This window comes from Pygocentrus nattereri, chromosome 9 (genome assembly GCF_015220715.1).
Source record: "Pygocentrus nattereri isolate fPygNat1 chromosome 9, fPygNat1.pri, whole genome shotgun sequence".
Taxonomy (NCBI): domain Eukaryota; kingdom Metazoa; phylum Chordata; class Actinopteri; order Characiformes; family Serrasalmidae; genus Pygocentrus; species Pygocentrus nattereri.
In genome coordinates this window covers 37,069,338-37,094,479 of record NC_051219.1, presented here as the reverse complement: position 1 = coordinate 37,094,479, position 25,142 = coordinate 37,069,338, and the positions used below count along the sequence as shown (strand labels likewise).

Below are 25,142 nucleotides of genomic sequence, written 5' to 3'. Positions count from 1 at the left end.
AGATTTTCCAAAATTTCTGCAAATTTAGTGGTTGAGATGTACACACAGTGGTTGTCATGTAGGTTGTAGGCAGGCATCACAATGTCTACAACAATGATGAAAAATACTGTAATTATGTGTATTAAATGTGTGGCCACTGAACTTTTGAAATAAGATTTAGCATAACTGAATTCTTGTTGTTATACAGTATTCTGAGTCTTTTTAGAATCTTTACCCTGTGTTCTGGATGCATCTAAAATTTATTCATTTTTATTTACAGCTTTTTAGTGTCCTACTAAATATTTAAGAGTTGCACAGGACTAACATGTTAGTATCATTTTATACATTTATCCACCACCAAATATGCCAAATATATTAAAAATATTCATACCAAACTTTTGAAAAGTGATTCTGCATGTTTGAATGCTAGTAGACATACTCTATAATCCAGAGTCATGTGCAAAAATACGAATACCCCCTTTCATTTTTGTTTAACATTTAGTTTATTTTAAACAAATTTTATTTTCCATCTGGAGCCACCAGTGAGCCTAAATCTTCTAAGTTTTAATATGTAATATTGATGATGTTACAATAGTGGTAAATCTGGAAAAAAAAATATTGAGGGCTATTTTTCCTTATTGTGGCCTGTATGTACATTATAAACATGAATATACTTTAAAAGTTTTCAGATCAAAAGTATTGTAATGCTGATGTCTGGTTCTTGTCACCACCAGATTGTTAAGGTGAAGATTCTGACTTGGTAAGTTTCTCTAGAAAGAAATATTTTGCATCAGGCCACTCTGAATAACAATGTAAATCTTAACTGTGTATTAATGAAGAAATGTATTAAAAAACCAGTGAACGCCTAAGTGAAACTTATTAAACCTATTAAAGTGATCCATTTCATTCTTTTCTTGAATTATTACAAAATCCATCCACATAAGCAGAACTGTCATTTCACTTTCTGATGTGCTCATCTCAGAGAGTGAAGCTGAAGTTTTTGAGTGGGATTCCCTTTTCAAAGTTGAATGGTCAATGTTGCACACTTTCGCCCTCTCAGCACACTCACACTACACACTTTGGCCATTTAAGTGTCTTTGGCCACACACATACACACAGCTGTCTGGCCTGCTATATAGCCCTCATTCACACACTTGTGTTTCAGCAGAGAGAACGTGGGAGCGGCGCTGCAGCGAGGCTTCCCACACGTCTGGATGAATGACATGGAGTCTGAGGACAAAGGAAGTGTGGCCTGATGCACAAAGCCCCGCCATCCCTCACTGCCAAGCCTGCCATCTGGATAGGTCTGTTCAGTAGCCTCCCATAGACTACACTATCCGAGCTCCATGTGTGGGATTGAGATCATCTAATGCCATGAGAGTTGGTTAGTAATAAGATAAGTTACCACCATAGATGTATCTTACAACTAGCCACTGTTTTCAAATGCTACAGTAATGTAAGAAGTTGATCATTCTGAAATTTCTAATGCTGTTAAAAAGTTGGGTAACATAAATAAAACTTTGATCGTTTTTCTTGCTGTTATGTAGTTTTCCGAGTCTTTTTAGAATCTTAAGCCAGCATTGTGGGCACATCTAATAATAATAATAATAATTATAATATTTATTTATATAGCACTTTTCATGGCGGTGGCAGCTCAGACAGGTGATTAACATAGCTATACAAGGAATCATTAGCATTTATTTAGAATCAGAAGAAAATGAAACAGATCGAAAGATCAAAAAATAAATACCTTAAGAGAGAGAGTTTTAATTAAATGCTAAGTTAAAGAGATACAAGAAAAATCACTTCATTTTAACTTATAATTTCCTAGTGTCCTACTATATATTTAAAACCTGTGAATTTGCACACGACTAACATATTAGTATCATTTTATACATTTATCCTCAACCAAATAGTCAATATATATTATGAAAAATGTTGATACAGAACTTTTGAACAATGATTCTACACGTTTGATTGCTAGTGGACATACTCTGTAATCTAGAGTCATGTGCAAAAAAACTGAGCATCCCCTGTCACTTTTTTGTTTAATATTTTGTTTATTTTAAACAAAAAAAAAACTAGAAAATGCGCCATAACTTTTGCACATGCGACATCTGGTTTTTTTTCTCCATATTTAGCAACTAAACAGTAATTGTGGTACATTAAAACGTGTTCTCTGGACAGGAGGTGTACTTACTGTCACTTTAAAAATCAACAAAAATGCAATTTTACCAAAGCGCCCAAACTTTTATATATCACTATATATTAATACGACTGTATTTATGTTGCTGGCAGCTCCTGGGCAGAGGTTTGACTACACTTTCCCACAGCATTTCACTGGCAGAGGATGACATGAATTACATCAGTGTCGATTCACAGCAGTCAAAGCTGCATTTCTTAACAATGACACTATCGCTTGATTGACAGGGGGTGAGAAAAGTGCTCCCTCCCACCTGCTTATATAGTTCTCAGCTATTGTGAACCTATTATTCCAATAACTCACTCTCACATCATTGTCTTATTCTAGCCTTCTGATTGGTTAAGAAGTGTGAGAACCCGCATCTCATTAAATCAAGACAATTTGTGTATAAATGCCAGCTTGTGAGCGGATGAAAATCTGACAAGTCGTCCTTCTTCACACCAGAGACCAGCCTCAGACACTAGGCAGCCAAGCACCATGAGAGATCTACAGACAAGGTATGTTGAGGAATATTTGGACTGAAACTGAACTGGATGAATCGTCAGTCTTTTGTTTTAACTGGATATTTCTGTCAGCAAAGTATGTTTTCACTGCACTGCTTATCTGTGAATGTAGGACTTTGCATTGATGTTAAATGTGAGGTATAGAGCACTCTGGTGAATTTGGTGAGAAGTAATCCTGATGTAGATTGGCACTCATGTTGATGCTCTCTTGTTTGGCAGGTGCAAGCTCATGAGCCTGGAGAGGAAGTGCACTGATGGTGTGGAACGCCTCAGGACTGTTCTGGAGACCCAGCTGCACAGCAACATTTCTCACGCAGACTTATGGGGGAAGACTGTCTCATTCTTCACCCCAAAAAAGGCCCCAATCTTCCATGATGGTTACTCCAAGTACTCAAGAGAAACACTCCGCTTCTTCCCAGCTCCAGCTGAAGATCTGGCCCCGCTGTGCTTCCAGCAATGATTTGCTTTATGGACTGAAAACAGTCATGATGATCAAAACTCCAGCAGTGCTGGTCTACAATCTAGACTCTGGATACTTGAAATATGCTTGATATGTATAGTTTTGCTCTTAGGTGGCAAAGGGTTTCCAGCTTAACTGCATGTGAAAAGTCTTTTGTAAAGACAGAGTTCTGTATTTTATGAACACAGCCCTGAAGGGGTTTAATTTTGTCCATAAATGGACATAAAAAAATGACCAGTGTTAATAAGCAGCTAATGCTTTAGTATATTATGAAGAGAAAATTTCTGTTTAACAAGCACATGGAACATGTAAATGTTAAGCAGGCGATTTGAATGAAAGCCATAATCCTTTACAAAGGAGCCATTAGTATGCGGCCCATGCAAAAGCCTATATTACGCTTTTATGCTTCAGCATTATTTAGCTTGGAAAATATTTGCATTCATATATTAGACTGTTTATATGTATATATTTATGAGTGTTTTCTAATAAAACCCCTGTTTTCTTGTGTCAACAGCATTTTGTATTCGTTTTTGATATTCTTTTTACATCTAGGTTTTTGCAGCTGTTTTATTAAATGCTTTATGTTGTATTAAAGCAATGAAAACACAAGACAACAAAATAATCTCAGAAATGGTTTGGCTACATCAGGTTTAGGAGATTATTACATGCCACCAAATCACTGATCAGTAGAATTTAGCTTTTGCTTCTAATATGGAAAATCCTCAAATTTAACAAGAAGTCAAATCTGCAGACTCTTCTTAAGATCACTACACAGAAGCAGAATGTCAAAGTGCAGTGTTGTGCTGTATTGCCATCTAGAGGACATAGCTAAACAACAACAATGTCCGCAAATTCATGTAGATCATATGCTATTATTATTAGAACTAATCAAAACCTTCAATCTAACATTAAAAACTTATTTTATCATGTACGATTTCAGGTCTCATTAATAAGAATTCAAAAATCAATTTGCCCCATTCATGTTAATAGCAGGAATAAATGTTGCTTGTATGAATTAATTCAAATAAAAAAATAATTAACTTTAGATAAAAAAAAAATACTTGAGATTATAGTTAAGACTACATGTTTGAGTTTGTTACTTACTAGTAAAAATGTGATTGCTTCATATTAAAATTTTGTTGCTACAAGTAAAACTTCTTTAATGCAAGAATTAAAATATCACATTTAACAATTTAATTATCACTAATAAGAAATAAATTCATATATATTAGTATGTGTTTTATTACTTCAATTTCATTTATACTAAGAAAAATGGTTCGTGTTTGATTTTGATAGTTTCTTATAAATATCTACAGATACTCAAATTGTTCACAAACACATCTGATGAAACTCAATAGTCTTAGGGTAAGGTTTAGGATTAGGTTTAGGTTTATTTGTTGAATTTTAGGCACATATTCTACAGTTCTCTTGTTTTTTTCCCCTCAGCTCCATTTAAAAGATTTGGGTGGTTTTATGTGCCAAAAATGGTTGTAAGTAATTGTTGCATTTCCAACGTAAATTTAAACAGTTTTTGTTCCTCTAAGACTGATATATGTAAATCACCTCTGTTCTGATTGGCTGCCCTGTGTTGTACCTCATTCCAAAAGCACTCAAATTCAATATGAATGGGTATGGCTTAACTGGTGTAGGCTAAATAAGAGGTTATATGTAGATGAGCTGATCCTCATGACATCACAGTGAATTCAAAACTGGTTGTCTTTGCAAACATATTTTCCATAATTGGACTGTATGGACTAAACAGTAAATGGTACATTTTGCTTATAACAATGTTTACTTATTATTTTCAATGATACAGACCCTTTAACAGGATCTCTTACATTCAACTTTGCATTCAATTCTGCACTTAATAATTATTTAATGGATTTAGGAACATTAGTTGAAGAGAAGGTGAGCGTTTGCTGTCAGCTAGCAAAAGTGTTACCAAAATGATTTTTACTTTTAAAATGAATTGGGAAAATCTCTGAATTCTTCCTGACGAGAAGTGAAATCTCACATACAAAAGTATAATTTTAGATGTTAGAAGTTGATATAAAATTCATTTTTCACTAGTACTAAAAATATTTTTACTTGTCTCAATTGAATTTCTGATAACTGCCTTGCCATCTGTTGTCATTGCTGTATAACTTCACTGATCTTACAATAAGTGTAGCTGTAGACTGAAATTCAGGCTACACCATTTTTATCATGACTATTTCTTGGGGTTTAACAAAGAGCCTCTTTAAGCCTTTGCTTTTAGAATGGCACTGTATACTGGAAATCTGAGCTTGTTTAAAAAAGTATACAATGACATAGACCTCTTCAGTAATATCAAACCCAAAAGACAAGCTGTTAGCATTACGACACTGTTCAACAGCAATGGTGAGGCTCAGCTCTGTTTATTGGTGGATAAATAATTAATCGTGTGAATTGTTGTGTTAAATTCTGATGTTTTTGAGTCAGTATGGGATATTGCATTTTGAATTTGCATAGATATTGTTTGGTCAACATGCATAATTTATGTTAATATCAAGCAACCCTTCAAGTGCTCTAAAAATGATTACAGTAACAACTATATAGGAATTTATTCTGGATATAAAACGTACAAAGCAATGTATTTATTACCTCATATTTACCAACTTCCTGGGTTTGTTCTTGGAGATATAGGGCTATATTCACTATGGGGTTGGCACACCTCTTCTGACCACTAGCTCCACACTATTCCTGGTGCCCATCCTCCATAACAGGCACTCCAAGTTATTACTTTTTTTGTGGCTGGGTTTCAGTAGCAGATAACCCCCCCCGAGACATGAGAGTGAACGCCAGTTTCATCATCTGGTACAAAGAAGCTTACAGATGCTGTATGAAAGCATGGTACAGTTTGAGGGGACAGTGTTTTGATTTCTTAGATGCAAGCAAGAGCTTTCCAGAAAGAAATATGACATACATTTAAAAAATTCACACTTTACTTTGAAAGGCTGTTGATAAACAGTGACAAATCAGCTAGTCTGTTACATTTACAGCAGTTAAAGATCACGTACAGTCTTATGAGTTCTATGCAAAAGTTTGAACACCCACAGCCAAATTATGTTATGTTGTTCTAAAAAACATTCTCTATTCTCTACAAGGAACAAACCTAAAAATGGTATATAACATGCAAAATGTGCCATAACTTTTGCACTAATAAGATTTTATGTTTTTCCCCAGTAATCAACAAAACATGTCATTTGACCAGAGCACCTAAACCTTTTTATACATCTGTATGTGAAATTAAAGGTGCAGTTTGTAAGATTTAGTGGCATCTAGTGGTGAGGGTGCAGGCTGCAACCAACTAAACACCCCTCCCTCACCCTTCCCTTTCAAGCATGTAAGTAGAACCTATGGTGGCCTTCATGTTATTGGTTCTTTAATGGCAGAAATTCACTCTACCTTGCTTTTTCTTGTGCTAAATAATAAGTATGATCCTCCATTTGTCAAATTTTAGGTTCAAAAACTTCTCACAATACAAAATAGTTAGCTAGGACCCACAGTAACCACTGATTCTTCTTTCTAAGTCTTTTGACTGGTGCAATAGCGCCACCAAGCTGCCTCTTTAAGGTAAAAATGCTAACCTCACTCTCTAAAGCCAGTGTTTGGTTTGACCACTGACGTCCTCTGTTGGAAGTGGACCCACTCCCTATGTAGATATGAAGGGTTGATCCTAAGATAATAAAACCACAACAATTCATAGTTATAGCTAATTATACACCAATGAACGAGGTTTTGATTATTACATTTGATTTTTGTGAATAGAGCCCCCTAAGTCTTACATACTGCACCTTTAAATCATATTGACATTCTGACATGTAAACAATACCAGCATAATATCAGGAAAATGCATCATGCAGACAAATATATCATGAAACTACCTTTGTGAACAGCAAAATGAAATAAAGAGCGTTCTGAGCAGGTGTACTACCAAGTGATGCCAGAGGAGAGACAGCATTAACCAGCCGAAAATGCCAGCCCAGGTAATGATTTGAAAACCAATTTTAGACTGGAGAGCGCCTTCAAGTGGCCAGTGACAGACCTGCACATTTGGTAACATACATAGAAAGTCAGAACAGTTAGTGTGTGCTGAGTGGATCGAACACAACAGTGCTGCTGGAGTTTTTTAACACCTCAGTGTCGCTGCTGGACTGAGAATAGTCCACCAACCAATCAAAAATATTCAGCCAACAGCGTCCTGTGGGCAGCGTCCTGTGACCACTGATGAAGGACTAGAGGATGACCAACACAAACTGTGCAGCAGCAGATGAGCTATCGTCTCTGACTTTACATCTACAAGATGGACTGACAAGGTAGGTGTGTCTAAAAGAGTGGACAGTGAGTGGACACAGTGTTTAAAAACTCCAGCAGCACTGCTGTGTCTGATCCACTTGTACCAGCACAACACACACTAGCACACCACCACCACCATATCAATGTTACTGCAATGCTGAGAATGATGCACCACCCAAATAGTACCTGCTCTGTGAAGGTCCATGGGGTTCCTGACCACTGAAGAACAGGGTAAAAGGGGACTAACAAAGTATCAGAGAAACAGATGGACTACAGTCTGTAATTGTAGAACTACAAAGTGCTCCTATATAGTAAATGGACCTGATAAAATGAACAAGACATGAAGACTAACAAATTACGTAAAGACAGAGATGAACTGTAGTCTGTAATTAACTATAAAGTGCACTTTGGGTCAGTATATGGTAAGAGAATCTGATAAAATAGAGTATTAGTGTAGGTGGACCTAATAAAGTGGCCAGCGAGTGTAGATAGTCTACCAATATATATATATATATATTAAAATTAAAATAAAAAAATTTAACTGTTAATCTCATTTTAATTCAAAAAAGCTGTTAGTCATTTTCCTCCACTCAGACTCACTGACTTCAATTGTGTTTTGTTGGCATTTTGTTTTCCAGAATCATATTCTGACAAACTCCGCCTTTCTGCACGACACACTTAAACAACATGGTTCTTCAAGGGTTCTCTACTAAAGGAAATCGTTCCATATAGAACAATGAACACTCAAAGAAACAGTTGCATGACGAAAAGGTTCTTCACACCATATAAGGGTTCCTCAGGTGCATCCAGAATGTGATATGTGTATATGTCTCAGTACAGAACCTTACTGCAAAAGGTTCAATATAGCGCCAAAAGGGTTCTTCTATTTTTACCTGCTTATCATAGTAACAGCAGACGAACCCTTTCTGGTGCTATATAGATCCATTTTCTCGGCTAAAAGCCGTGTTTAAAGGTGCAGTGTTGGCTCGCAGCTCCTCCGCGTTAGGATTGCTCCAATAAGCTTTTTGCAAGTGGGAGTCCGAGCCAATCCAAGCGCAGTTTGGGGGCAAAGGGGCGGGGCTTTATGAATACAGGCGGGAAAAAAAACAGCACCTGCCAGTGTTTCCCACATCTGTGCTGTTGAAATGCCACTTAGACGACTTTGAAAGTGAAGGCAGCGAAACTACAGTCAGCACAGAACCGAAAAGCTTCTGCACAGAACCGGACAGCACACAGGTAAGCCTGGCTTTTCACTTCGAAAAGGAACAAACTGTTTTTTTTTTAATATTTGGCTGAAAGTTGTGTTAAGGCAGAGGGCAGTTTAATATGGTAACGTTAATGGTTTGGTTTTCAAACTGGACTCCTGAGGTGAATCCGTGTTACTGCAGAAATGAGCTCCTGTGCCTTGGACTCATTGCTAACTATAAGGGCGAAAAGGAAAAGAGTTTTTATCGTTATTATTTCCGCAGACAAAAGCGTAACAAATGGATTTTTTCATCTTTAATCTTGTATTTTGTGAAGAAAACGGTTCCTACGTCGTAAGCGGAGAACAGCATTCCCTCAGTGCCAAAGGCGTAACTGAGTGAAACAGGATGATGAAACACGCTAAAACAGTTCATTTGCAGTTGCAGTTAATCAGTCAGATACAGTGTTTGTTCATTAAGTAGAGCAAGGCGGTCTGTAGAAGTTCAGTGTTCTGATCAATTAGCATAATTAAGAGCTCAGAGTGCTTCTTAAAAAAGTGGCCTTGGGACATTGAGTTTATAAACCATAGATCCTTGGTCAAAAGATTTTTAACATTTAAGTGCAAAAAGACAAGCTCATCCACTAAAGCAGCATAGAGAGGTCAGCTAGTCATCTCTAGGGTTCAGTAAAAATCCTGATTCCAGCTGGGTTTGAAGAATTAGTACTCTGGCTTGGCTGGTGGGACTCATTATCAGGTATGTTGAGGGGTCATTGTGATTTGCTCTATAGGCCTTGGGTTATTAACCCTTTTTCAGAAACAGAAACAAATGTTATGTGATGAAATATTATTTGTGGGTTAGTTAGTTGTGTTTTTTTTTGGCTATTTGAGTGTTTAATATAAGCTATGATGTATACACTGACCAGCCACTTTATTAGGAACACCTCCTTGTATCTTTGATCATTCTGTCAGGTCCACTTACATATAGGTGCACTTTGTTATTCTACAATTGCAGAGTGTAGTCCATCTGTTTCTCTCTGTCATTTTTTGCCTGTTCTTCAATGGTCAGGACCCCCACAGGACCACCACAGTGCAGGTATTGTTTGGGTGGTGGATCATTCTCAGCGTGGTATGTTGGTGTGTGTTGTGCTAGTACATGTGGATCAGACACAGCAGTGCTGCTGGAGTTTTTAAACACTGTGTCCACTTTCTGCCCACTCTATTAGACACTACTACCTTCTTGGTCCACCTTGTAGATTGTGTTAGCCATCTTCTAGTCCTCCATCACTGGTCATAGGACACTGTTGGCTGGATATTTTCAGTTGGTGGACTATTCTCAGTCCAGCAGAGACAGTGCAACACACACTAACACACCACCACCACGTCAGTGTCACTACAGTGCTGAGAATGATCCACCAATCAAATAATACCTGCTTTGTGGTGGTCCTGTGGGGGTCCTGACTATTGAGGAACAGGTTGAAAGAGGGAAGTAAAGTGTGCAGAGAAACAGATGGACTACAGTCTGTAATGGCAGAACTACAGAGTGTAGCTATATGGTAAGTGAAGCTGATAACATGGACTAAGAGTGTAGAGATAAAATTAACTGTTTATGTGCTAAATTTAACACACAGAAACACTCACACACCTTCTAAACCGCTTCTCCTTCTGGGTCGTGGGGGTGCTGGAGCCTATCCAGCAGGTTGCCAGTCCATTGCAGGGCAGACAGGCAGACAGACATACACATTCACACCTAGAGGCAATTTAGCATGTCCAAACAGCCTGACTGCATGTCTTTTGACTGTGGGAGGAAACCAGAGAACCCAGAGGAAACCCATGGAGACATGGGGAGAACTTGCACACAGAAAGGATCCTGGTCGCCTGGCCAGGGACTCAAACCCAGGCCCTCCTTGCTGTGAGGTGACAGCGCTACCCACCACGCCACCGTGCTGCCCTAAATTTAACATATTGGGAAAAAAATTAATAAAAACCTAAAATTTTTAAAAACAAAATTTTAAAAGTTATGGCACTTTTATAGTATATTTCTTATATTTTCCACCATATTAAATTTCAAATCAATACAGTTATATAGAAATTGTGCATTGCAGAAAATGCCATATTTGAGTTTCTCTGTGGCGGATGTGTTGACTGAGATATTTTAACTGAGAAAATAAGCAAAATATGTAATTTGATATGGGGTGTTCAGACTTTTGCATATGCTGACATACAATGAACACTGTGTTTTCTAATAAAATAATTAAATACTTTGTTTAATAAAGACAGTATTAATCATAATCATAAATCATTGAAATTCGTTGCAAGTGTAAAGCACTAAAAGTAGTGAAACCCTTCATATATGTAGGTTCTGCATGACTATATGTGAACATCAAAGTCTCTTTGAAACATATTCTAGCGTAAGACATCACGTCAACCTTGAATGTATTAATATTTAATTACTGTTGCACAATGTTTTTTAAAAAAAGAGAAGGAAAAGAAGACAGATCGAAGTCTGTAAGCCTGACCTGATTTTTTTTTAAATCCTATTTTAAAAATTCTGACATTTAGAGCTGCTTTGCATCTTTTTGGATCTGTGGGTTTTGAGTGCAGGATTTGTGAAAAATCCTTTGGTGTGACAGGACATGAAAGCAAACTTAGCGTGGTTAATTAGCCAGCAGCTACAGACACCCCCAAAGTGTGAGTAATCCATTTTTTGCTGGGGTAAAATCCCACAGCTCAGATCAGTTCTTCATCCCCATCTCAAAGATGCTTACAAAAGTGCATCCATTCAAAGGAGCTTACACGTCTGTGTCTTGTCTGTCTTTTATATTTATGATCAAATGTCAAATACAAAAAACAAAATAACCCAGTGTCCTGAGACAGTCTTTAGATACACTGAGCTGCCCAAAAAAGCTCTCGCCTTTTTCTGTCTGTTGAGAAAGTCAAAGCTGAGTTTGCTGTCTTTATGGGTGTTTGGATTTACTGCTAATGAATGTGCGGCAAGTGCACAAAGAGGACGCTCTAACGTGGTATAATATCTGTCTTGGTTTGAGCATTTTGGGGCTATTTTAATCTCCATTTCTCAGTATGTAGCACATCAGAGCTGAAGGCAGTGAAAGCTAGTAAAATAATGAGAGCAGATAGTTTTTGGTAGCTCTGGAAGCAAGCAAGCCATCAGCACACACATAAAGAGTCTTTCATGGGCCAGAGGAGTCTAAATGTCTGCCATTGTCACTGACCACAGTCTTACACTGACATGGCTTATAAAATCAGAATCGCTGCTGTTCTGTATTAGCCTGAAGTCTGTTGTGCACTATTGCTTTCATTCATGTTAAATTTCATTATGCTGGATCTTCTAACTCCTTTGGATCTTCTAACTCCTCATTTAGTTGCAGTGAAGCAATCTGGATCTGGAAAAACAGATAAACTAATACAGGAGTGTCTTGGCAGTAGGGGTGTAACTATACACAAAGTTCAGAATTCAATTTGATACAATACAGTAGTTTTTATCTGGATTTAGCACATTTTTTGATACAGATATAATCAGCAGTGGTGGAAAATGTATCTTCTGTTAATATGTTAATATGTTTATGTTTCCATTTTCAGTTTATTACATTTACACAGTGGTGACTAGTAGAGCTAGTCTTTCAAATTGGGCCATTAATGTCAAAACTGGGTCAAAACATGAGGAAAAAACCCACTTTTGATAATGCTACTTAAAAAATGCCAATTTTGTCATTTTTCTGCTGGCCATTTAAAGAATTTAACTCCATCTGAAACTTAAAAATAGGACAAAAGCAGGACTGGAATACTTTGAAAACAAGCAAAATTCTATTGAAAATAAAATAAGCCAAAAATTACAGACATGTATCTTAGTTTGCAGAAATCATTAGGCCTTTTCTAAAGATCTACAAGGCCCTGGATGTTCTCTGCATTTAAGCATAGACTCTTATCCAGTCTGACCTACAGTTTAATCATGATACAGAAGTAGGTGAACGCAGCATTAGGAGTCTTGCCCAGGGATTCTTACTGGTATATCGTAGTGTTCTTGCCTGGACCCAGGTGGAGCGTACCCATATTACCCACTACACACTATACTAACCACATTATTAATAACCATAATGTTATTACAGCATTTAACATTATAAAAAAGGACAACTCCATTTACAAAAAAATGTGCAAAAAGTAACTAAAAACAGATTGCAATGATGTGCAAATCATTTAAACCCTATATTTAATTGAAAATATTACAAAAACCACATATCAAAGGTTGCAATTTTGAAATTTTGTTGTATTTTGAAAAATATGCACCCATTTTGAATTTGATGCAAACAGCATGTTTCAAAAAAGTTGGGATGGGAGCATGTCATATTTTTCATATCTTAATGTGGCAAATATAACTAACCTGATGGTCCCTCTCCCGTTTAGCCCAGCGGATAGGATGTTCAAAAAGAATTTCAAACTTTGTTTCATCTGACCACAGGACACTTTTCCACTTCACCTTAGTCCATTTTAAATGAGCTCAGGCCCATTTCTAAATCCTGTTTATACATGGTTTCCTCTTTGCATAGTAGAGTTTTAACTTGCATTTGTGGATGCAGCGACAAATTGTATTCACAGACAATGATTTTCCTGAGCCCATGCAGTGATTTCCATTACAGAATCACGTCTGTTTTTAATGCAGTGCCGTCTGAACACAACCAGCCAATATTTCTTTTCAATCTTGTCCCTTGCATACAGAGGTTTCTCTGAATCTTTTAGTGGTATTATGTACTGGAGATGATGAAATCTCAAAGTTCTTTGCTATTTTGAGAAACATTCTTTTGAACTGTTGCAGAATTGATTTTGCCTGCACAGTCTTTCATGGAGTGGTGACCCCTCCCCATCTTTACTTCTGAAAGACTTACCCTCTTCAATCTACTCTGTATGTTCTTTCAGTAATGAACAGGTTGAACAGGTTGGATTTTATAAGAAATCTTTATTTGGTGTACAAATTGATCACATACTGTATTTACCATTGTCTTCTGATTATTAGTGATCTGAGATGTTTTATTTCTTTCTCATACTCATAGGATGACATCATCTTCTTTTGGATCCCGTCTTCTCTTCGCCATGGTCGTAGTGACAAATGCTATTGAGGCCAGCACTAAACTGATCATGAAAAGTACAAGTGACCAATCTTCTGGAAGTCCTATCACCCTATCATTGTTCAGCTCAGAGGAATTAGGGCATGGGCTTCAGAGAAGTGTGGGTGGGTACAAAGAGGGACTGAATGCAGTTCAGCTGAGTGACAGGCCTTGCCGTGTTGTTATTCAGACGCAGTATGACAGACCTGAGCTGGAGGGCCTTAGCCCTGTGCGTGTAGAGATGGGTCCAGGAGACAAAAGGAAAAGAGCTGGTCAAAGAAAGAGGCATTTTCCAGGGCTTGGATGCTCAGAGCATGAAGTGAAAAATGTGTCTCCTGACAGTGAGATCATGCCTAACAGCAAGAGTCATCAGTCATCAGTCATCAGGGAGTTTGGAAGGCATAGGACTAAGGCTCTGAATGGCAGAGGTGAGTATCAAACAAACTTTTGCTGTAGCTATACACTCTCTAGCTACTTTATAAGAAACATATACTTCCTCTGGTGGTCACAGCCATCCTTGGGTGAGGGTCCTTTGAGGGCATAATTGGCCTCGCTCTCCCTTGGTGGGTAGGATGGTCTTCCTTTTCCCCACTTCACTCAGCATGATATTAGCCATCACAGGCATCTGTTAGCTGACATATCAGTCAATAGCTGTTATAACAGGCATTTCAGGTATTTCAGAGCAGAGAGGATTTATGAAGTGAGAGCTGCCATGGTCATGTGCTTTTGGCGAGAGGCAGGGGGACTCATTCCCCCTTTATGCAGACAACAGACACTCAAACCCTAATCATATCAGAAGGTCACTTCTGACAATTTCATTAAAATCTAGGGATTGTTTTCAATTCCTAAGGGATTACAGCCAATTTGTGGTTGTTTTTGTGATTGATAGGGTCTTGAGACTATTATGAACCCAAACACACCTTTTCTGATGATGCCTTTTTTCAGAAAAGACAGTTTTATCGATGGGGAGGGGTGACATGATTTATGCAGATAGGAACTGTATCATTGACTTGAATAGGCATTGGTTTACTTTATATACCATCTTTGCTCGGAGGAAGCACATGCTAGCCTTTGTTCTCCCGGCTTGGTAGCATTATGTGCTAGTGGGAACCCTAACTATTGGGTAGGATGTGACCATAACTAAATTGGGGAGAAAATTGAGCACACCCAAAAAAAAAGCCAAAGACATCTACCTTGTAGGTACTTTGCTGATGGGTAGCTACAAACTACAGTCATTCTGTTACAATCCATTCTCTAGCCATTTATTTTCCAATCTAAAAAACAACTGACATGTAAAAATCAGTTGTGCCTGAGACATTTGTACCAGCACAACAGCCTAATAATGTGGACACTGCATTTATTTATTGAAAATAGCCTCATCATTTCTGTAAGTCTAATATTTACTCCATCAGAACCTGAGCTTGCAATCAATGAATGGAAGGTTTCAGTGGAGCAGAGTTTAAGAAAACCCAGCTTTTCCCCCATGCTGACTGAAACCAGCTCTGGCACCTCCATGTCTTCAACATCTTCATTAACTACTGAAGAACACTCTACTCAGTCTCCTCTCACCAACAAACCCCAGGTAATGCCCTCCCTGATTGAAAAAATCTTATATTTGTATCCCAAGAACTCCTGTGCAGACGACAGACCTGGAGGTGAGGGAGGTTTCAGTGTCATTATATTATCAGTAATGATGGCCTCACATGATTAAATTGCCTGGATAATGGCCAAATAAAACACCCAAAGGGTGCACTTACTGTGTTTTCAGACCGCTCAAGTCCATCTGGAAAGTGGTCAGCCCATCGTGCTGGTGATCACTCAATTTTATGACCTTATTTTTAGTTCTCAGTAGATGAATTTTGTGCCAGTTTTGAGATGCTTAGTTTTCCCTTGATTCCAACTGAAGCACATGTGTGTGTATCGAAGAGGTTTACTATTATAAAGGCAGTAATATTGGTAAATTTATGTAAATCAGACTGGCTGAAATGCTTTGCTGAGCTGTTTGTATGTGTCCTGCAGGGAGGGAATGATTTAGCTAAGAATGCAGTATCTATCCTTGGCATGACATTGTCTGACCGAGCTGATTATGAGGCTATGAAACCTGCAGAAACACAGCAGCCCTCTAAAAAGAAAGGTAAGATTGGCCCACAAAAAATATCCAGTCTAAAGCCTGGAGAGTGTTCCAGTTATATGTTTTACAAAAATGTCCTGTGTGTTTACAGGCAGGCAGTATACAAAGAGGTCCAGCAGTGAGAAGAAGACGATGACTTCTAAAGAAGCTGTGAGCTGTGATCATCATTTGGACTGTGTGCCAGGTCTCAGTGTCTCCTTTTTGTCTTCTATTTTAATAAAAATCTTTAGCATTGTGCACTACATGTACTGCTGCTGATACTATACTCGTAAAAATGAAGGTACTAGAAAGGATTCTTTGCCTGATGCCATAACATAACTAGGAATGCACTTACATGGGAATTGAGGGCTTATGCAGACATTTTTCATGTACATATCTCCCCAATGGTAGAAATTAGGAATAAATTCACATTGATCAGCATCACATTTTAGTTAGCATTACAGAGAAATGTGAGATTTATTTCTGTTGGGTTACAAATGCAGTAAAATAAATAAAATGCAGACATATTAGTACAGTAGCCCAGCTTTGCCTAGAAGTTCAGCTTTTCAGGAGTAAATATGTCACAAAGGTGTCAACTGCCTGGAAACAATAAATATTATATTCACAGCCTCCAAAATGTATAAATTCACTGATATTATTATACAAGTAAATTGTATTGGCTGACATATATGACATCATCAAATATCAGTTTAAAGCATGGGTTAAATCTAACGCTGATATTTTTAAGCATATATCTGCTAATACTAATATGATTTATGAATAGTTATCACTTAAGAATAACCCATTTTGATTCCCTAATTAACTGTAGCAGGAGCTGGTAAAGAACCTAAAGGTTTTTCACAATCACATATCTCATTCACAAACATGGTTCTTTAGAGAATGAACTCAAATCACTCAAAGAACCCTTGTGGCACCTTTTGTTAAGAGTGCAGGGTAATGTTTCAGGGACTGATTGTGAGTTTTATAATGTAGGTTCCTGCTGCAACCTCAGAAAACACACATGCGACCCTCATAATCGAGGCCTCAATAACAAGTGCTATGATGACTGTATGTGTGAAGAAGGTAAGTATTTCATTCAATTAAGTTGAAGTCATTCATTACTAAATCTAATAAGTGATCCAAAATAACACACACACACACACACATATATAAATGTCTTTTTCATATATATATATATATATATATATATATATATATATATATATATATATATGGTCTTTTTATAAACTATAAATCCTAGTGTCACTTATTAGGTACATTTATGTCTTTATAGGACTTCGCTGCTTCTCTAAGTTTCACCACCATCATCAAAAGGTTCTCCGAAAAAAGGGACGTTGTGTTGATCCAGAGTATATAAACACTGGCCATAGGGCATTCACTGCCATCTGAAAGAAACTTTTTCTGGCTTGAACGTCCCATGTGAATATGCTATTCCTGTGATTTACCATGTCCTTATTGTGTGTAATAGGACATTTTGATGTACACATTCTTCGCTTGGTTTTGTCATATAATTAAAAACAATAGGTTTGTATTGAATGTCACTGAGGTTTAGTATACACAACCTGTGCTTTATTAAATTCTTTTGATGAACCTTTGTAAAAGAAAATTGATAATATTTCAGTCAACAAATTACTTTTCTTATTTACTTTTCTTATTTACTTCATTGAATTGTGTTTTATGTGTACCAGTTTTTTGACTAAACATCTGAAATGACGTTTTTTTTCTTTACATTTTAAACACATTTTCAAATATTCAGACTAAATTAATCAAAATTATGTTCTTGTCTAACAAAAGCAAATAACCCACTCAAAGCATGTAAACCTTGCATATTAATTCAACTTGAAAGCAGGCAAACCCATTGAGTCACTATTACTGTAAGCTAGATATTAGTACAAGTTATGCATAACCTTGGACAAATCCATGTAAAACATTTGCAGAAGAAAAAAAAATGTAAATTTAATTTATGCAGACAATCATGCAAGTTCCATCACACAGAAAGAAAATGTGTGTTCATTCTGTCTCCCATGCTACCCACTTTTTAAAATACAGTTTTGCCCCCCAAACCAAAATTTGTTTTAATGATTTAAAATGATGGCCCAGAAAAATAAGACAGGGAATTTTAAGTTATGTATTGCCATATTAATACATGCTATATTACATTTGATCAACAACAACATGACAAAAAAGAGGCCCAGAGCAGAACGACTGCCTTACTAATCTAACAGCTTGCTGAATTAAATTCATTCTGTTACTGTTGTGGTTAGAGAGCTACAAGTCTATGTTCCACCCACAAAGGCTCTCATTGAGAGTTTGATCAAGCTTTACAAGTTTTAGGCAAATTCCATTAAACCAAGTAGTTATTATTAATATAGTTAATATATAAAATATTCAGATTAGACAGCTATGATGTGTTGTTACAATCGCTAGAGTCATTTAGTTTTGAGTTGAAAATGCTACAATAATTTCCCTCCTGCGCTCTGATTGGTCGGTAGTATTTTCTCTCCTGTGTTCTGACCTGTTTGTAGTATTTTCTCTATTGAACTGTGATTGGCTACTTGTATTTTCCCGTTCTTTCTGATTGGCTAGTAAAACACACTTCTATGTTCTTATCAGAGTCAGTTTAAGAGGAGTCTGTCCACCTCCATCAACCCATTGTAGTAAACACGACTGCCAATGCTAGAGGGCAACTGCAATCGATTCCACAATGAATAGGAGTGAAAGGAGCCAAACAGATAAAAACAAACAATTATAAATGTTTCATGCCATTCATATGAGAACCTCCTTTAATTTTGTAAAGTAGGAGGATGTATTCCATTACAAAGTCTAAGAAAACGTAACCGCATCTTTCTGTTTTTCTATAGCATTTATACAGCTTTTTTGCATGTTGGACGCTAGTATTAATGCTACTGAGCACTGACAAGGTCACTGAGAGTGAAACAACAGAATAGTTCAAATATTGTATACTGTTCTGTGTTTTATGCATTTTTCTATATAAATGGACAAACTGCTTTCGCTCAAAGGCTCCTTTGAGTAGTCCATTCATTTTGGACCCACTAGTGTTTAAAAAACCTGGAAGACACTACTGACTGGCAGTTCTCCTCACTACACATTGTCTGGTAGTATGTTGTTGCTCTAATTGGCTGCTAGTATTTTCCCTTCCTCCTTCTAATTCACTTGTATGCTCGTACCCTCTTGCATTCTGATTGGCTGGTGGTATTTACCCCTTCTATGCCCAGATAGTCTGGGGAATTTGTTTAAAATGTTCAAATCTGTTGCCCAGAAAAATATGAATAGTAATATAGGTCATTTGATGAGAGCACTTGAAGAAATGGTTGGAGGAATTGCTATTAAAGTATCTGTTTTTGACATTGTGCATAATATTGTAGTGTGTTTAAGAAATGTTTACATGTTAGTTTTAGGTTCTGTGTTCTTTAGCATGTGTTCACCGGGTTCTCATCACTGTAACTAAACCCAACATGTATCCACTTCCGCATATTGATGATACCTTGTACCGGCTCTGTATGGTTCAGTTCGCTGGACCTGCAGAGTCAGCCACCGAATGCACCTGTGTGGTGAAGGAACACCTGGGCAAGGTGGTGTACCAGGTTAGGGCAAGGTGGCAGACTGTTGTAGTTCATAAGGGCAGACTTGCCCGTTGAACAGAAGACCACACCAGGCCAGGTGGAACCGTCGTGTCTAGGACCGCGGAGGAGTTGGAAGGTGGCACTCCACCAGTGGCTGCACTGCTTTTAGCTCACAAGCATGCATGTAAAAGGAGGCCTTAGAAGAGGCTCATGGAAGATGTACGTTCTCCTTAAAAGAGGGATTGTTATTGTTTGTTAGTTAAGATGTGTTATGTGTTACTCGTGTCGTTCTGTGTAGGGGCATGGGTTTAGTTGAGTGGGATTTTGTATTAACTGTAGAGCATACGTGTGTGGCATTCAGTGACCCTCTTGCCATTCCAGCTGAATTTCAAGTGGCTTTTCTGCCACATTCAAAATAAAAGAGCATCTCTAAGCACCGATTATGGCCTCACCTGATTCATTCATGATGTTATGATATTATTTAGCAGCGTAACATCTGCCTGACTCTAACAGGAAATAGTTCTAGATACAAACACTAAGCACACCACAGCTCCTTAGGTCTGTAAGAAGCAGCTCAGCTTTACAGAATTGACTCATACGACACACAGGACCCCATAATCTCACAAAAGACCACTAAATCTCCAGAGAAGCACGTGCTAAGCCTGCTCTCTGAATGTCACTGGGCCAGTGGGAGCCTTGGGCAGATATTGTGCCTCTTTTTTCAGCTGCACTTTATTGTTCCGCCTCTTGTTCTCTGGCTGCGTGTATCACAGAAATCCACAAAGCTGTTTTTTTGAGATTTGAGCATGACCAAATTCCACATAACAGACAAACACTGCGTTTTCCATTAAACAGGCCCTGTTATCGGTTGTATGTGCATAATCAAAATGCAACCATAAACCCTTGATTATATGTGTGTATGTGTTTAGTACATGTATAATAAATAAATAAATAAATAAATAAATAAATAAGCAAGCGTAGCTCGGTGTGTGTGTAAGAGGATTGTTTTATGTCCTGACTTTTTACTCACATGCGTTCGGTGAAAATATTCTGAAAACGTCTTAATACACAAAAGATACTAAAAAAAAAAAAAAAGAAGAAAGCATGTCTTCATTCAGCGAACTGTCAATCACCCTCAAACGCAGAACTGACTGGGAGTGAAGTCACGCGAGAGTTCCGTACGAGACCTTCGTGTTTTCAACATGGCTGGCAGTAAGTTGGTGCTGGAAGGGAGGATAAGTATTATAAGCTTTCTCTCCGGGCTTGGGGTGATAATAATACCCTTGCTTGTAAAATTCGGCTCCCATATTGACTGGATATTCGATTACCTCACTGATGTAAACGGGAAGATAGCCATTGCAGTTTATTTAACAGTTATCAACGGCATCCTGCTGCTCATATACAAGGGACCTCTATACAGGGTAAGAGTGAGAGCTGGTCCAGCCTTAAACCAGCGCCAGAATTTGGTCTGTTTTTTTACACAGTAACGTACTTTTATCGTTTTGTCCCTTCTGCGTGTTTTCCTAACCGAATACAACGATTTAGTTCATGTTTCATGGTGGTGAGCAGATAAAGCGCAGCTGTCCCACCATTGGCAGTGTTTGGTAGTGATGTGTTCAGCCTTAATCCACCTTAACGAGATTTGGGATCTAAGTTAGCTTAGCGCGCTGTCTGTCAGCTCGGTGTAGTTGGCGGGCTGTGAAGATGACAGTGTAATGCGGGACAGTTGTTTTAGTTGTTTAGCCCTTAGTTGCCGTTCACACAACCTGGATTAAACTAGGTTAAATGTTATTTTCTCTTCCACATTCAGGTCGCTGTACGAGCTTGCTTTCTAGGCTTTGCCTTCGGATGTGGCCTAATTCTAAGTTTTGCCGATACGACATGGACACACTTTGGCTGGTAAATGCCTCATTAAGTTTATGTGCATCATTAAATGTTTTTTCCCCTTATAAATCTATGGTTAAAATGTAGGCAAAGTCATTCAGGGCGGTTTGTTGTGAAATGCTTCGGTCTAGAGAAAACCTACTCAACATGACTCACGTGGTGGTGATAGGAACCAGACTTCTGCCTTTAAAACACGGGTGCCTAAACTTTTTGTCTTGGGAGGGCAAAGTGCAGTGTTTGTGGTGGGACATAGGACAAAATGGTAAATAAAGAAGGTAGGTTTTTTTTTTGTATTTCATATCATTACACTGTTTGGTACTAAACTACTTAAAAAGACAAATTTAAAAGAAAAATGCAGAATTTAATAAGTAGCACTGTAAAATCTGCTGTCTCACTTGGATTCAGGTAACTTTCTGGCAGGCCAAGTCAAACCTCATCACATGCCCACAGGCCACACTTCACCTTAGACAGCTATACTCTTAAAGCTACCTTACATAAACTTATTACATGAAATGGTTGTGAATTTGTTGCCTGCTGCTTTAGACATTGTTTTACCACAGTTTTGCAATGTGGCCTTAAAAAAGCCTTTAATTGCAGAGAAATTCATGCATGGATTTGTAAGGTGATGTTAGCCCCCAAAGAACCCCCCCCTGGTTTACACTGGTCATGTAAATATCATGATCCCTGGTTCCCGTCATCACCACAGTAAATAAATCGGAGTCAGTAAGTTTCTCTGCAGTTAGCCATTTCACATCTAACTGAAAGACTTTGTGTGTATCTCAACAATTATGCAGAAGAATAAGAATTGAATGATAACATTAAAATTAAATGTTAAAAAACATAAAAAGTGTTTATCATGTTTTGCTGTGACTAGCTAACCATAGCCCTGCATTGCTTACTTCCTTATTTTAGGTACATGTGTTCACTATCATTCTTTCACTACTCTGAGTACTTGGTCACGGCCATCATCAATCCCCACAGTCTGTCTCTAGACTCTTTCTTGATCAACCACAGCATTGAATACACCTTAGCAGCCATCTCTTCTTGGATGGAGTTCACTTTGGAAAAGCTGCTTATTCCAGGTCTGTTGCATATAGGACCCTATTTTGTGTAGTTAGTTCTTTGCTTACTTAAGACAAAGTTCTGTATAGGATTTCACAATGCAGCAATGTCCTATACACTGTAAATAGTGAACACCTACAATAATTAAATATGTTACATATTGTATGCATATTGTATTGTCAGTCTATTTGATAGTGGACAGATTTTATTCACCTTCTGATTTGTGTCCTCTGGCAGAGCTGAAGCAGTTGAACTGGATCTCTTTTGTGGGACTGGTAATGGTATTATGTGGAGAGGGCCTGCGCAAGTCTGCTATGTTGACAGCGGGATCCAACTTCAACCACATTGTGCAGAATGAGAAGGCCCACAGCCACGTGCTGGTCACTAGTGGTGTATACTCATTCTTCAGACATCCTTCTTATGTGGGCTGGTTCTACTGGAGCATTGGTACTCAGGTAGGTTGGTTTGCATTAGGCGGCCGATCATCGTAACTCATTATTTGCAAAATGTCATCACTATTGGGTTTAAAATTCTTAACCCCAGTTGGTACCATTTGTCAATTTTGACTTATCCTTGAGCTTCTTTGACTGATTTTAAAAGATGCATCCTTCTTTGCAGATAATGTTGTGCAACCCATTATGCTTTGTGGCCTACACGATGGCCAGCTGGCGGTTCTTCCGAGAGCGTGTTGAGGAAGAGGAGATTTCTCTCATCCATTTCTTTGGGGAGGATTATATTGAGTACAAAAAGAAGGTCCCCACTGGTTTGCCCTTTATCTCAGGAATCAGGGTAAACTCGTAAGGCTGGGATGGACAAAGCGAGGGGAAACTTGGAAACCTCTAGAAGTACACACCTGGACACCTCTGACTGGCACTGTGAGCGAGCTAGTAACTTGGTGACCTTGTGGCTCTCCCCTGCAGGAATGCACAGGGGAGCAAGGACACAGCACAGAGAGACTGACCTGCTGATCTGTTCTGAGACACACCAGTCTGCTCTGAGCGGGGCAGATTCTCTGGCCCTGCAGCCATCAGGCAGAAACACATACACACAGCCACGAGTCTCCCAGCACTCCCTTACATATGCCCCCCTAATGCATATCATCTCTGTTCTGTCCACCTTTTATATCTCTAAAGCATCATATAGCATTTCTTACTCATTTCCATTGTAGATCTGTTTCCAATTTCAGCTCATGATATAGGTTCATGTATCATATCCACTCTGCCTATATCATTTCATGTCACTTTCAGTTGTCGCACCTTTGGGTTCCTGGGTCTTCTGTCTTTGCTTTTGATCGTTTGTTTTAGGCTTGTGTTAAAACATCTTTGAGTGTATAAAGGGAATTGAACTCTAGCGATATTCTACAGTATGTTGACTTTTAAATAGAAAATGGTTTACTGCAAAGTTTTAACTGGACTTCAAGCACCAAATGTTCAGAGAGAGAGGTATTTACTGTGTGGTAAGGCTTGCCTTCTCTCTTAGTAATTAAAGCAGAGTGTTGCATATAGTATTTCTAAATACATTTATTTATGAGGTAAAAAGTATGATTTAAATGAAAACTATTTAGTAATGCTTTGGGGCCCCTGCTCAAGACATTACCATATGGCCTGATCAACAGTGTAATTACTAATTTGGTATTCTAGAGATTGTCTCTTTGTGAATAGCGGAAGAAAAGTCATATTTGTAATATGTGATTTCTGCTCCTGGATCAGTTTTACATGTTCTGGATTTTATATAGATTGTTCTTGATCACTTCTCAGACTCTGTCCTGTCAGTTTCAGACGTACACAGTTTTTTAAATGCTGAATTCTGACAATCTATAATAAATATGATTCCAAATGATGAGACATCTCACTCACTCACTCACTCACTCACTCATGCATTTGTGGGCACCATCCTTTTCCATTTTAACCATAATTTGAGTGGGCTGAAATGTCTTGTTTGTTTATTGGATTCTATAACTCTTCTCCAAGTTGCCAACTCCAACAGATGTATTTTTTGGCACCCAACATTCAGAATTCAGAAATCTGCTAGAAAGTCCGACTAATTATGGCACACATGGGCGAGGCATTGTTTACAACCCTAGATCTTTATCTACATTTTCACATTTTATTTATGTTCTTGCCCCTTGTCGTCATCATGTCAATGCTTTTATCTTCCAGTTGCAGTTACCTTCCATTTCACAATTAAATCTAACAGCTAGGATGCATTTGGGTAATAATAAGACTCACACAAGATTTTGTACCAGATGATCATGTAGCCATACCCAGAGCCTCCTATTTCTTCATGTATCTTCTTGGCATTGCCTAGAATAACTGGACAATAGACAGTTTTTTTTTCTTTTTGCACATTTTTTGGTGAATGAGCACTGTAATGGTTTTCTGCCCCCATAAATTGGTCAGCATACATGTTTTCTACATCCAATAGGCTTCCTTGTACAGTAAGATGACTGAGCTGCAGTATATTAGTAATGTAATGTGGAAAATCAATGAATGAAAGTCAACTGTACGATTATTCACACAACTGACATTTTCAGCATACAAAACAACCACAAGCCTCTAAAATAAACACTGAATATAAAGACTGAATATATGTTTTATATAACTAGGCCTGTCACAATTATACCATAATTGCCTGATTGCAGTTGTTTACACAGTCAATAACTTTTACGGTCATATGTTTTATGTTTTTGGCACAACAGAATGTGAATTGGGTGCTT

At 37.9% G+C, this 25,142-nt stretch overlaps 2 protein-coding genes across 2 annotated transcripts; both read left to right on the top strand.

Moving 5' to 3' along the window:
- Positions 1–9,365: 9,365 nt before the first annotated feature.
- Positions 9,366–19,915, top strand: si:dkey-1c11.1 (draxin-A). The gene is made up of 7 exons (XM_017706599.2): positions 9,366–9,402; positions 13,712–14,193; positions 15,178–15,347; positions 15,785–15,899; positions 15,988–16,080; positions 16,869–16,958; positions 17,170–19,915. Exons 2-7 carry the CDS (start codon positions 13,713–13,715, stop codon positions 17,283–17,285), a joined length of 1,065 nt encoding a protein of 354 aa, XP_017562088.2. The 5' UTR covers positions 9,366–9,402; position 13,712; the 3' UTR covers positions 17,286–19,915.
- A 733-nt stretch (positions 19,916–20,648) lies between these two features.
- icmt (isoprenylcysteine carboxyl methyltransferase) lies at positions 20,649–25,004 on the top strand. The gene is made up of 5 exons (XM_017709884.2): positions 20,649–20,901; positions 21,291–21,379; positions 22,277–22,446; positions 22,664–22,881; positions 23,045–25,004. The coding sequence occupies exons 1-5, from the start codon at positions 20,683–20,685 to the stop codon at positions 23,225–23,227; spliced, it is 879 nt and encodes a 292-aa protein (XP_017565373.1). The 5' UTR covers positions 20,649–20,682; the 3' UTR covers positions 23,228–25,004.
- The last annotated feature ends 138 nt before the right edge of the window (positions 25,005–25,142 follow it).

Coding starts and splice junctions, on each gene's coding strand:
- icmt (XM_017709884.2), top strand. CDS start 20,683: ATGGCTGGCAGTAAGTTGGTGCTGGAAGGGAGGATAAGTATTATAAGC. Junction 22,447..22,663: donor GGAAAAGCTGCTTATTCCAG/GTCTGTTGCATA, acceptor GTCCTCTGGCAG/AGCTGAAGCAGTTGAACTGG. Junction 22,882..23,044: donor ACTGGAGCATTGGTACTCAG/GTAGGTTGGTTT, acceptor CCTTCTTTGCAG/ATAATGTTGTGCAACCCATT.
- si:dkey-1c11.1 (XM_017706599.2), top strand. CDS start 13,713: ATGACATCATCTTCTTTTGGATCCCGTCTTCTCTTCGCCATGGTCGTA. Junction 15,348..15,784: donor CTCTCACCAACAAACCCCAG/GTAATGCCCTCC, acceptor TGTGTCCTGCAG/GGAGGGAATGATTTAGCTAA. Junction 16,959..17,169: donor TGACTGTATGTGTGAAGAAG/GTAAGTATTTCA, acceptor ATGTCTTTATAG/GACTTCGCTGCTTCTCTAAG.